Source organism: Cnephaeus nilssonii, assembly GCF_951640355.1.
Source record: "Cnephaeus nilssonii genome assembly, chromosome: 6".
NCBI classification, from domain to species: domain Eukaryota; kingdom Metazoa; phylum Chordata; class Mammalia; order Chiroptera; family Vespertilionidae; genus Cnephaeus; species Cnephaeus nilssonii.
In genome coordinates, this window is record NC_137077.1 from 17,910,361 (window position 1) to 17,924,743 (window position 14,383).

The window sequence follows — 14,383 nt, forward strand, 5'->3', positions numbered from 1 at the left end:
CTCTCTTTCATCTATCCTTTGCCAATCAGCCCTACTAACTATTCACAAAATAACTAATAGATTTAAATTGTTACATTCTATCTGCTACTAAACCTGTCATTTTCTCTTAAAAAACATCTATGAAGTTCTGTGATTTTCTTCTGTTCTAACTATACCAATGTTTCTCTGCTACCACAACAAACAATGTGCAAGGAGGAGGCCTTATCAATTTCTCTTTCTCTGCCAACTAAGACTATCTGGTATACTGTTAGTATTCAACATATGTTTGTTGAAGATACCAAATTGCAAATACACATTTCTATTTTCAATACAACCCTTTACTTTTCAGTATCTTCCAATTCATCTATTTTGGTAGCTTATTGAAACATTATTATTATTCAAGACCCTAGTAGCTGAAAAAAAACTTCATTTATACTCTCTCTTTTTATTTCTCTTCAATGGGTAACTTAAAAGAAGTTTCCACATTACATATTTTGGGAAAGTCCATCCAATGTAATAACATTTTGAAAAAAAAACCCCACAAACTTCAAACTTTTAATTTATTTAAAAATTTTACCCTACTTACTCACATGTATGATTCTAAAAAAATACACACAATGAATGATTTTTATTACGTATTAAAAACAAAGAAATTGGGCAAGGATTTACAAACTCTCAGTCTAGTGTCCTTCCTATAGTTATAATATTGAAATTTGTGTGACTTCTGAGCAAAATGACTGCCAGAGAGATGTTATTTGCAGGAATAAAGAAAATTCTGAGGCATTCTGAAGATTTATGAGATCAGCCAAACAGAACACTTGAAATGTGAACTTTCCTAAAAATCAGGATGTTTGATTGGCTTCTCGATATGGTGAAACAGAAGGGGCCTCCCGGGACTCGGAGGGAACCTAGAAATCTTCATGCCAGCATTGAGATTAACGTTCTCCCTTCAGAAACGTAAGAATGGCTTTAGAAGTTTTATGACAACCTCTAATGTTTTAAAACATTACCTTGGCTGATGAGTCAAATAAGACTTTTTCTAAAATAAATGGGGATTCCAATCCTTGAAATAGTTCTCTTGGAAATTCATCAATACAAGAGGAAGAATACAGAAGTAAAAATCTTTTAAGGAAGTTATGCATTTCTTTTTGGCGCAAAATCAACCCAGAGTTGAAAAGGGACGTGAGAAGTGTATCATCTGGTAAAGAAATTCCAGAACCTGGCTTTGGAGATGCTGAAGGAAGAAAAATACCGTGATTTAGAGTTATATTAGATAGCAGAATGGTCTCAATATTATTGGGTTTTATTCACTAACCACTATCCTGTACCTCCCACCTCAGCTCCCAACAACCATCCTCCATTTTTAGAGCTTATACACTAATGGAATTGCCTTTGCCACAGAAAGGAAAGAAAATCTCAAAAGCATGTAAGGATGTTAATTCAGGCTCCAAGTTTTAATAATGTAAGATATTCTATATTGTTGGAGACTCTTCCCCCTCCCTCAAAGATCTTAAGGCAAGAATTTAGGTGCAGGTAACTTATTTGAAGTGATCTAAGGAGCACAAGTGAGGGAATCGGCAAAGTGTGACAGAGGAAAGAAAAGAGGCAATTAGAGTGAGTTAAGTAATGGGCTACAACTATGAATAATGAAGGCTCAGTCCTGACAGGGGCCTTCGGAGAAAAGAACTATCCATCACGGGACTGGGAAGCTGGAAGTTTAACCAAGCAGTTCCCCGCTTCATTAGCCGCAGGCTACTCCTGGATGTGTGGAATCCTGGTAGATGGTCCTTTCTTTGGGCCTCAGTAACTTAAGAGAAAACTCAGAGCAGAAAAGCAGTACACTGTGGGCACCTGACATGGGAAGTGCCAGCAGGTGAATTCAGAGGTGAGCTAAGTTGATATGGGGCAGGGTCTCCCTGCACTGGCTCATGTCCACTACCTTCACCATTGAACTTCTATTGTTCTCACACCTACTGCAATGCACCTTTTACCCCTGATGCCTTCTGAGTGCCTGTTTCAGGAGTTAGCAAACTCCTGATAACTGTGCTTAGCCACTCAGCGACTATTAGCCCTGCTGGCTTCTCTATCACTAGAACCTGGGGTGGGTCTAATTGAATCACCAAGTTCATGGGCACAGATTAAAAAACAATAATATACATTGGCATGAAACCACAAAAGGGACTGATGTAAAGAAAATTTTACCAGTTTTTCTGGATATTCTTTAGATACATCAATGATAAAACAAAAAACTTAACAAAACAAAACAACTCCATGGAGTTAAATATCCTATCTCAAGCCATACATTTCTTCTCTTTTACATACCAGATACTAAAAGATTCTCTCCATAAAGCTAAACTTTCACCTTCTTCATTTTATAAGCTTGTCAAATTATGATCACTTTGGTTCTTTTGTGTTGTTAATCCTCACCGAGGATACTTATCCATTGATTTTTTGGAGAGAGTGGAAGGGAGAGGGAGACAGAGAGTAAGAAACATCAATATGAGAGACACAAATTGACTGGTTGCCTCCTGCATGCGCCCCAACCAGGGTTGGGGATCAAGCCTGCAACTGAGGTGCCTGCCTTTGAATGGAATCAAACAGAGGACCCTTCAGTCCAAGGGCCAATGCTCTATCCACTGAGCCAAAGTGATTAGGGCGATCACTCTGGTTCTTAACTGTTTCAAGGCATGGGTAGATTTGGCAGTCAACAATGTTTTTAAGTGCATGAAATAAAACATATAGAGTATCAAAGGAAATCAATTATATTGGAATATTATTGTATTCAAAGGTCTGTGTGTCTCAGGTTAAGAACCTCTGAAATTTTTGTCTTCTGATGAGAATTCACTCAGGAAGATATCAAAAGTATTTTATAATTCTAAATAAGAAACATGACCTAAACAGAAATAGAAAGGACATATGTTCTTTCTTAACACATCAAAAAGTTACCTAGCAGCTTGCTCATGTTATTAATCCTTTGCAGGTGAATGTAGTAGCGTAGTAGAAGGATCCATGTAATATCTACTTTAGTTGGAGTCTTTTTTATAGCATCTGTGTCCTCAGGTGTGTTACCACTTTGGTAAAAAAATGTATCACTAGTCTGGAAGGCAACTTGGTACTTATCTGAAAGTAAAAAAAAATAACAACAAGTATTATTATGCTTTTCTTGAAAAGTAACAACATGAAAAAGTCCAATTTATAAAGGAAAGACCAACACATGGGACTACATTTGATTTAAAAATTTTTTGTGCCACAAAAAATAATAAACACAAAGTTAAAAGATAAACCATATACCTAGAAAAGATAGTTAAAGCACATGTAAATTGATTCTCTCTAATATATATTACCCTTGCATCAATCAATAAGAAAAATCAAACAGCCCAATAGAAAAGTGGACAAAGACCTGGTTGGTGTGGCTCAGTGGTTGAGTGTCAACCCAGGAACCAGGAGGTCATGATTTGGTTCCCAGTCAGGACACATGCCAGGTTGTGACTCCATCCCCAGTGTGGGGCATGCACAGGAGGCAGCCTACCAATGATTCTCTCTCATCATTGATGTTTCTATTTCTCTCTCCCTCTTCCTTCCTCTCTGAAATCAATAAAAATATTTTTTAAGTGGAAAGAGAATTTCAACAGGAAACTCATAGAAAAGAAAACCCAAACTGCCAAATTTTTTAGCATCACTGAAAATCAAAGAAATGCAAATTAAAATCAAATACCATTTCACTTCCCTAAGTAATTGACAGGCACTAAAATCTGAAAATGGTAAGTCATGGCAATAATATTAAAAAATCAGAATTCATATACACCAACATACCAAGCAAATAATCTGTGTATGAAGACAAAAGGTCCACAGTGGCAAATTCCGGGATGCTAAGCAACGCCTCTTGACTGACTTGATCAGTTCTAACGTTCTTCTTTCCAATAAGCAAGTTAATTGCCAACACAGCTTTACTGACCTTAAATAAATGCATAATTATAATTAATAAACGTAAGCTTTCTGATTCATAGATCACTCATTATGTAAATAATGTGAAGGAGAGAATTCATAAAATAGCATTCAACACACATTGGAAGACAATATAAAGACAACCTCAAAAATAATGTTATCCTCAACATGTGTAATATATCATAGTCAAATCAATGAGCACTGTTGGCAATTTAATTAATGTATAAATCACTTTAAAGAGGCTACCTCACCTAGCTATGACAGATGTTTGCCAAAATGTCAAATATGTGCACGTGTGTATCTACCGATATTTTCTTTAAAGAAAAGTTGAAACAAACCAAGCCAGGTCTGGCTAACAGTGATTAAAAACGCTATCTATATTAAAAGCATAAGTCTTCCCAAAGAAACATCATTGGCCCAAATCCCAAAGGACATGAAAAATTCCTTTCTCTTATACAAATACATTGTGTTACCTTAACAGCTGGTAGGTGAAAAATACAGATATTACAACAAAAAGAAGATTAAATAAACATCACACCAACCTGTGCAGCAGCTCTTATTGCAATCCAGGCCAGTGAACTGTACACTTCAAATCTGTTTACTGTTGGTTCTTTAATAGAACTATGCCTTCTGGTAGAAGCCTAAAAAATGTGGGCAAGGTTTTATGATAAAGACATATATAAAGATATCATAAAGTTTCATGATCAATTTTCTCATCTTTTGAAGATGATAATTTAGTAGAATAGTATGTAGCCATTAAGAATAACAATGTCTATGTATCTATTGACATGAAAAGATGTTAAAAGTATATTTGGCCAGAAAAGTGTAGGTTACAATATAGGATGCAAAATATGATCCCATTTTAATAAAGATATGCACATACATATATCCTCTGTATATACAAGCAGGGAAAATTAACAGTGTTCCCGAGGTTTTAAGGGTGACTGAATTATTTCTTACCATTTTTTTCTAAATTTCTAATAATGAGCTTGCATTATCTGAATAATAACAAAACAAACACCAGTGGCATTTTAAATAATGTGTTTACTTAAAACTATATTTACCATTTTAATAGAAAATTTATAAATTGAATCTATTATCTGTAATGATGTCAGAAATAATACTACTTAAAGATTTTTATAGGTATTTGCTATCATATTTCTAAATAGGAAACTATTAAAGGGAAGATGGTATCATAAGAATAGCAAAAAGTAACAATGAATGAAGATATGTTTTACATTGAGTGTGTATATGTGTGTTCTGTTTTTAGACATAAGAAAATCAATGCTACAGAAACAGGAAGAAAAGAACTCCACCCACCATATAAAATGTGTTTTACATTTTTAAAGATAACTAAAATAAGCATTAATAGTCAATTTTATTTATTATTATTATTTTTTAGAGAGTGTAATAGAGAGGGAAAGACAGAGAGAAACATCAATGTGAGAGAAACACATCAATTGGTTGCCCAACCCTGGGCCGGGGAGGAGCCTGCAACCGAGGTACATGCCCTTGACTGGAATCAAACCCGGGACCCTTTAATTCACAGGCTGACGCTCTATCCACTGAGCAAAACAGGCTAGGGCAATAGTCAATTTTTAAGATTTAACTAATCAGGACAAAACTATCAGAATGTTTGGTTCTAATTTTTGGATGCTCATATTTTGGCCAATTCTATAATCTTAAACAAAACCACAGAATAAAATAGACAATAACAAAAATATTTTTCTTTTACTGCTGGCTACAATACTCCCAAGGAAAGGAAAAGGCAAAGAATAATGCTGATGCCAGAGCAGGAAATGCAATGTACAAATGTGGCCTGTCCTCAAATGATACCTGCAGAGATCTGCCTTTGGGGGATCTAAGCATACAGCCCTGCCCCAAAATGTGAAGACCCTAATAATTGGCCATAATGAAAATACTTAGGCTCTGGGTTGCCTTGTCAGTATGCTGGCTATGTAAGGTTGAAAATTTAACCAACTTAAATTCTGAAAGCAAGACTAATAGGCATTAAGTGAAGAATGCAGAATAACATTAAATGACTATAATGTGAGAACAGTTAGTGTTGCAGACATTTTAAAAAGAAAAAAAAACTCATTTTGAATGGAGAGGAAAGCTTTATTGAGGTCAGGCTTGAGCTCAGAATAGAAAAATTTGGACTAGGAAAATTATATGGTGGGCATTTTTTAATGGGGGAGGTGCTCAACATTGCATATGAGATTCTAGACCATGAAAACAAGCTAGAAAAAGAAAAAAATACATCTAGATTGGAAGTAAAGAAGTAAAATTGTCTTTGTTTGAAGAAGACATGACCCTATATGTAGAAAATCCCAAGATACACACACACACACACACACACACACACACACACACACACCTAGAATTAATAAATGTGTTTGGCAAAGTCACAGGACACAGCAATGAAAAATCTAAAAATGAGATTAAGAAAAATTCCATTCACAATAAAAATAAATGTTACAAAAATGTACAAAACTTGTACACTAAAAGTAAAACACATTGTTTGAGAAAAATTAGCTAATCTACACTAATAAGAGAGAAAAATGCTAATTGACCATACCTTCGCTATGCCCACAGCCAATCAGAGTGAGTATGCAAATTAACAAAGATGGCGGTTAATTTGCATACACTGAGGGAGGGAGGAGTGAAGACTGAAGACAGCATAGAAGGAAGATGGAGGGAAAGCGGAAAGCAAGGCAGCTGCGGGAGGGAAAACGCGTGCAGCCGCCGGCCACCACAAAGGCGGCCGGCCGCTGGCGGCAGCAGCTGCGTGCGCAGCGGTGTTGGGCAACCAATTGATGTGTTTCTTTCACATTGATGTTTCTCTCTGTCTTTCCCTCTTCCTGCAACAGGCCTCTAGTATCTAAATAAATGAAGAGACCATATTATGAATTAGAAAATTCAATATTGTTAAGATGGCAATTATCCCCTAATTGATGTGTAGATTCAACAGAGTCTCTATCAAAATACTTAGTTTTCTACAGAAATTTACAAGCAGATCCTAAAATGTATATGAAAATGCAAAGGACTCAAAATAGCCGAAACAATTTTAAAAAGGAAAAGCATTGTTGGAGAGTATGTACTTCCCAATTTTAAAGTGTACTAAAAGCTACAGTAACCAAGACAGAGTATACTCATGGAAAGGCATACTTATAGATCAGTAGAAGAGTACTGGAAGTCTACATGTCTACATTTGTTATCTATATTTACATTTATGATCCACTAATTTTGACAAAGGTGCCAAGGAAATTCAATGGTGCTGGGACAACTGGATCTCTGTGCAAAATGATGAGTTTAAATACTTCATATTTTACACAAATATTTATTCAAAATAGATCACAAACTTAAAAGCTAAAACTATAAAAATTCTAGAAGAAAACATAGGTAAAAAGCTTCAACGTCTGGGGTTAGGCAAAGAGTTCTTGGATATGCTACCAAAAGCACAATATATGAAAAAAATGATAAAATGAACTTCATTAAATTAAAAACTTGTCTCTAAAAACACCATAAACAACATGGAAAGAAATACTGATGTGAGAGAGAACACTGATTGGTAGTCTTCCATATATGCCCCGACCAGGGATCAAACCCACAACCTTTCAATATATGGGATGAGGATCCAACTAACTGAGCCACACTGGCCAGAGCAAATTAGTCCCTACAATGCTCCACTTCCCTACCTTTACATATCTTGATTATAGTTCTCATTATATTGTGATATAATTATTTTTCTTCCTTCCTCTGTGCTCCTTAGGGAAAGAGAGTAACATGCCAGGCATACATTAAGCACTCAATTAGTGTTTGGTTAATAGATGAATAAATAAATGAATGTTCAAGAAAATCAACTCAACTTAGCTAACAAATAATTATTGAATAATTACTATGTACAAAATACTTTAGAATGTAAACGTTTAACTGAAATTACATAGTGATGGAAAACAGTTCCCTTGAGTACCTATTACATGCCAAGCCCATTACATTAAATCTCCTCGTTAGTTTAAGAGATATCATAGTACCATTTCACCCGATGAGAAAACTAAGCTTAGAAAAGGCTCCAATTATACTGCTAGCATGCCATGAAGCTCAGATTCAAATCAAAACCAGTGCTAGGCTCACTGTGCTATACGGATTGCATAAAAGTGAACTATAATGCTTTCTTAAGGGTTTGTAAAGCATTGACTGTATGTAGACAAATGTCAAATGTTATATTTCAATGGTCTAAATGTGCTCGGATGAAATTTTTTATTTTGGCTGCTTTCTGTGTTTCTAGTAATTATATGAATTGCTAAAATATTTATACTGTGTCAAAATAGACAGAAAATAATGATCATATTGTATGGACTTATATTATTCTTCTCATTCAAATCCTAACTTGTTCAAGCTCTTCATTATAAACACTTGTCTAGTAAAGGCCAAAAAGATGATATGTTATTATCCTAATATCCTATTAATTTGTATTGCTACTTGCTATGGAAACAAAAAAATTTTATTTTCTCTTATTGGAAATAAACATGTTTATACACCACAAAGAGTAACTTCTCTATGCAAGTACAGATTTTTGATAGGAAAAAAAATTAGTTGCTGTCCACCAAAGGCAGCTATCATACGAATAACTCAACTGTCTGAAAGCCCATTTGCCTAATGGTTTAAAATCATGTTTATGTTCTCAAAAATTAGAGATTTGACACTAAAATTTTCTGAAAATATCTCTTGGAGGGTCCATGAAAACAAGAACAGAATTTGACTTGGACACTGCTTAATCACTTTCCAGAATACTGCCTGGGTCATGTAGGTGCTTGACAGATGTGTGATGAGTGAATTAATGACTCTATCACAAGGGGGTCTATTTGTAGCCACATCAGTAATGAGAACCTTACCTGTCCATCACTGAAGCTATATTTCGTTTCCTGCAATTTCCTGATCAATACTAATGACTTAGAGTACATACATGTACCTATACTTCACAGATAACATTTTTAACAGACAAAAATGTCTAAATGAAGCCTATTCCCAGAGCTTTACATGAAATATTGAAAGAGACACTTAAACATGAGTATGACCACAAAGTACTGAATTAATTTCTCTAAGTCACACAGGAAAATCAGTCTTATTATTTCAATAGCACAGTAACATAACAAGCTCAAAAGGTAATTAACTTAAAATTTCTAATAAAAGTTTATTACCTTAGGTGTTAATGGTGCTGATGAAAGTTTGTGCTTTGCCTTTCTCATATGTAGATATAATAGGGCAACCTCTAGGTAGGAGTCCCTTATCAACCTAAAATGATATATAGCATTGTACTTAATAAATAGCTACACCACTCATAATTACTTCCCATTATTTGCCAATAATTTCTGAAAGGTAAAAACAGACAAAACCAGCATCTGTCCCAAACTCCCACCCTCTTTGCACAGCACTTTTTGCATAGACACTAGCATCTGCCTCCCTACTGAAATGAGAAACTCTGGAAGAGAGCTGAGCATCGTAACTTGTCCTTACTGGCAACACTCCATAATATCAAGGCCAGACTAGAATAATTCAGCCAACTAGGCAGTAAAGAGATGAAGGTCAAGTCTTAAGGAACCTGCCTTAAAAACCAAGCCTCAGCCTGGCCGGGTTGCTCAGTGGGTTAAAGTGTTGTCCGGATACATCAAGGTTGAGGGTTTGATCCCTGGTCAGGGCCCACAGAAGAAACAACCAGTGAATGTATAAATGAGTGGAACAACAAACCAATCTCTCTCAAATCAATAAAAATTAAAAAACAAGCCTCTTTCAACCCTCCTACACTAATATCAAAAGAGACAACTAGAGTTATGCAGGAAGCAAGGATTTGGTATGGGTTACGTCTGTGTGCTCATTATGAAACCTGTCAATCGGGGCCCTTTTAGATCAGTGTCATTGTAATAATGGCGGCTTACTTTGAATCTTGAGGTGATTTATTTTTACAGAATTAAGTTGGCCAGCCCTGGTACTGCTGACCAGAGTGAATATCCACATAGTTCCCTTCTAGATAATTTCACATCCAGGGGGGCCGCTGCAATCCTAGGACTGACAGTAGGTTGATCTGAGTACAGGGAGGCACAGTCCAGTGTGCCACTGTGATAATCACAACATCAACCATCACTGTAACCTCCTTGGGTCAGAGTCAAGAGCAACCAGCTTGAAAAGGAAATCGGTAAACCTGCTGGACAATGGACACCAGTAAACTAGCCCTATTGTGGGCAGTACAGTACAGTGTCTTACCAGAACACGGGCTCAAACCACAACACACACATCGTTTCAATAGTGGAAAGATATTGTCTTTACCCTGAGTTTTGATCATGGCTCAAGCTTATTTGTATAGCTTCATATAAACTCTCAAGTTGCAAATTTGGAGATTTCTCCTCCATCAACATTTGACATTCTATTTTGCCTAAAAGAAGAAAAAGAGGGACAAGGTTGGGTTTTTCTCTTTTCTATCATTTAGAACTTCAGAACAAATATTTCATGCTGGAAATTCAGAAAACTGGGCATGCTGTCCTTTTTTTCATCTGCTGTTTCTTGCTGGAAGAGAAGCCAACAGGGAAAGAGCTTTTGTTTTATTCCCCAGGCATCTCAAGACTTCTCTGACTTCAGGTAGCAACACTGCATCAAAGCCTCCATTGGCTTTCCAGACATGACTGCTTCTATCATCTTCCTTTTCTCTCTTTTTACTTTGTGCTTGCCCTTCTTCCTTGGGCACTCATTCCCTTTTTTATATACATCTTCCTCTTTCCTCTGTCTGCTATCACAGATACCATAGAAAACATCTCTAAAAACAACAAGTCCTTAAAAGTCAGCAAAATCTTGAAAACCACCATGGATGATGGAAATGCTCCAGTTCTCACTCAGTGCCCAGCCTTCATGGTGAGCTGCAGCTGTCAAAGGTAGGTGCTGGAATGACGCTTTTGTAACAAAAAGGGCAGGAAAGGGAAATCTTATAATTACTCTAAAAAGGATCCACAGTTTTGGCGCAGCATGTGGATGGGGCACAGAGCCAACCCGTGTTAAGTTCACATCTGGGCACTATCATTTAGAAGCTGCTGATTTCTGCAAAGTTACTTAACCAGACTGCTCCACATTCTCCTCATCCGTCAACCAGGAATGGCCACACTTACCTTGGAGAGCTGCTGTAAGAATCAGAGATATGAGATGTGAAATACTGACTAGAGTGCCTAGCATCTATTAGATGCTCCAAAGGAGAACACTCACAAACATCACCATTTTTCTCATGGCTAAAATGGCCACAATAAAACCTTATGGACATATTATGTAAGTATGTGTTGTATAAAAGTTATAAATATAAGTATGCCATAGCACTTTAATTTAAATGGGTGTGTATTTTTTTGTAAAAATTAACTAAAGTGTTGAGCTACGTAATGAAATGATGTATCTTCCAAGCATTATTTAAGGAACTTATTTATAGTTAAATGGCTGATGCTGACATTTTTTAGTCAAACATGAAACCAATGAGGGGTAACTGTGATTATAAAAGAAACTAAGGAGTACCTTTTTTCTTTCTAGATATGAACTGAAGATAAGTAGTGTTCTCTTTATCTAAAACTTGGTTTGTACTTTGTTTGTCATTACCAAGCCCTTTGTAAAAATCTGGATTTTTTTATACTCACTGACTAGATTTTCAAGAAGCCTACTGTTAATAGGGGGATGGGGGGGACCTCCACAAACTTTATCCTAATTCTGACCCCAAATACATCTTACCTTTCTGAAAAAGGATTTCAGCTTCCACCTCATGTTCCTCTGTTGCTGAAATCTTACAGAGCTTCAATGCTGTTTCAAAAAGTTGAAGAGCAGGTGACCACTTTGAAAAATCCTTCTTTTTACTGGTATAGTACACTTGCTTGGCCACTGTATGTCCTAAAGAAAGACAGTGGATAGGAAGGGTAAAATAAACTATATCATGTCAAAATAAGTGACTAGACTTCTCTCACATTACAGCATCTACTAAGAACCTGGTGGTCTTTAGTTTTTAGTATCTTAGAAAATTTTTAAAGAAACTCAATATCCAAATATTTCAGTGAACTATAGCAATAGTCCTTTAAAACTTAATTTTTAAACAAATTTCCATTATTCTCATTTTTAAAAGGAAGAGTAATCTCTAAAATCTTTCATTCAGTTGTAAAATTTTATAATGCTCTGGAGAACAAGTTCCCATGTTCCTAAGATGAGGTTGTAGTAGGGAAACATCTGGAAGTTTTAAAGTTTTATGCTCTTTCCAATAAAATGTGCATGTATTAATAGGCAGTAATTTTGCTTCTACTCATCTCTGTAGTGGCTGCTTGCTATGCATATTTTGTCATCCTAACGAGATGGTAACCCATTATGGATGAGGGCCACATGCTACACTTCTGTGTGGTCCCATCATTACTTAATTACATAACAAATGGTTGCTGTATGGGAGAGGCATTAGATTTAATCTGTGTGGCCTCAAATACAGACAGATACTATTCAAAAAATATTTTCTGAGTGATTAGGCACTAGATAAAAATGAGAAAGGAGGTTAAGGTTTGTTAAGTGCTTCCTACATACCAGGCATCACCCCAGGGAAATAATAAGCATTATCTCATGTAATCCTCCCAACTTCAACTCCAACTCCAACTGGATGCTATTATTCAGAGGAGTAAGCTGTGGCACAGTGAGGTCTAAGCAACTTGCCAAGGTCAACTAGTAAGTAGCAGGACTATAATCTGAGCCTATGTAGTCAGGCTCCAGGGCCCACACACTAAACTATGATACTGTAAGTCTCCTTAAGAGAGAGATCATGGAGCTTAGTGTTTAATGGGGAATACTGATGGCCAGACAGGTGAGTAAAATACTGTGTGGTCAATTGCATGGCAGGGAAAGCAAGGGCACTGTGGTAGCAGGAGAACTGGTGTAACGGTGCAGAAACTTCATTTCTTTAATGTGATCTTTTCTCCTTTGCTTCCTTTGAATTCAGACTGGCCTCATCCAGCACGCTGACACACCCGTCTCCTTCTCCCCTTGCATGTCCACTCCCTTAATCATTAAGCCCTCAGGACAATGAGGCCCTGGCCAGCATTACACAATCTTTGGAACAAAGCCATGGGTCTATTGCCACAGAGACAGAGTTGCAGTCAAACTATAGATAGCATCCAGCTAGGGCTCGGATGAGTTTCAGCTCCAGACCCAGAAAAGTGGAATGACTCCACCAACCATCTTTGGAAAACCAGACAAAGCAATGCCATGGCTGATATCAGCACCATATGCACTGATCAGCTACCTCCTACCTTAGTGCCAACCAATCAGTAGAGACCGTGATCCGGACCAGGGCCTAACTCCCTTCATCTCCTATATAACCTATCCCCTAGGAGCCATTGGAGAGCCAAGTCTTTGACCACTGGCTTACCTGTGACTCTGGGCTTGGTGCCATTTCCTCAACTAATAAACCCTTACCTCCTTGGCTGCAAACTCCTGTTTGTGTTTGATTGGGCATTGATGTGTGCTGGCACATGGACCCCTTTAGTCCAGTAACACTGATCCAGACCTGGGAAAGGTCAGGAAGCCTTCTCAGAGAATGTGACTGTCGAAGCCAACAGCTGATGACCGCCTTGAATTAGGTAATTTTAAAGAAGAAAAATTTTGGGATAAAGAGGAGAAGGCAACTGCAAGAAAAACCACATTGATAGGGCAGTTTACCATACACAATAAAGGGATATGAACAGAAAGGCAATGTAGGATTGCAGGATGAAACAGTTGCTGAATCCCAGCTAAATTACTGGTTCAGGCCAGTCACTGGTACTACCATGTTATTAGAGGCTTTGAACAAATCCCTACATGTCTCTGGGCCTTGTGTGTCTTTCACTCAAAAATGAACCAGCAGAACTAGAAAAATCTGAGGTCTCTTCAGGTTCTGAAAATTTTCAGTTCCAGGATGCGATGGCCTACAAAGGGCTTTCAAGAAACCTAGGACTTTTTGTAAACGTTTAGTTCAGAAATCTGCTATATAAACAACAGGATGATGGAAACTGTGCCTCTCTCCCTCTTTCTTTTTTTAAAAATATATTTTATTGATTTTCTCACAGAGAGAAGGAAGAGGGATAGAGAGTTAGAAACATCGATGAGAGAGAAACATCGATCAGCTGCCTCCTGCACACCCCCCACTGGGGATGTGCCCACAACCAAGGTACATGCCCTTGGCCGGAATCGAACCTGGGACCTTTCAGTCCGAAGGCTGACGCTCTATCCACTGAGCCAAACCGGTTTCGGCTCTCCCTCTTTCTTATCCAGGGAGAAGTTACCGAGCCCTTACTTCAAATGATACAGGATGGCAGCAAACTGCTGAGAATGTGGAGATGAAAAAAAACCAGGGCTTGCTCCCAGCTCCCAGGAGCATAAAGCAGCCAGGCATGGAATAATGAGAATAGCTAACACCTACAAAGCCCTT

The 14,383-nt window shown here is 37.3% G+C and overlaps 1 protein-coding gene across 1 annotated transcript in view; it reads right to left on the reverse strand.

The window, feature by feature from the left end:
- Positions 1 to 14,383, reverse strand: part of CFAP54 (cilia and flagella associated protein 54) — a gene marked incomplete at both ends in the record, with an annotated part of 248,988 nt that overhangs the window by 52,256 nt on the left and 182,349 nt on the right. Inside the window, 7 exon segments of the mRNA XM_079775504.1 lie at positions 990 to 1,213; positions 2,926 to 3,099; positions 3,793 to 3,934; positions 4,467 to 4,565; positions 9,126 to 9,219; positions 10,249 to 10,354; positions 11,680 to 11,835. Of these exon segments, the coding sequence (XP_079631630.1) occupies positions 990 to 1,213; positions 2,926 to 3,099; positions 3,793 to 3,934; positions 4,467 to 4,565; positions 9,126 to 9,219; positions 10,249 to 10,354; positions 11,680 to 11,835 (995 nt within the window).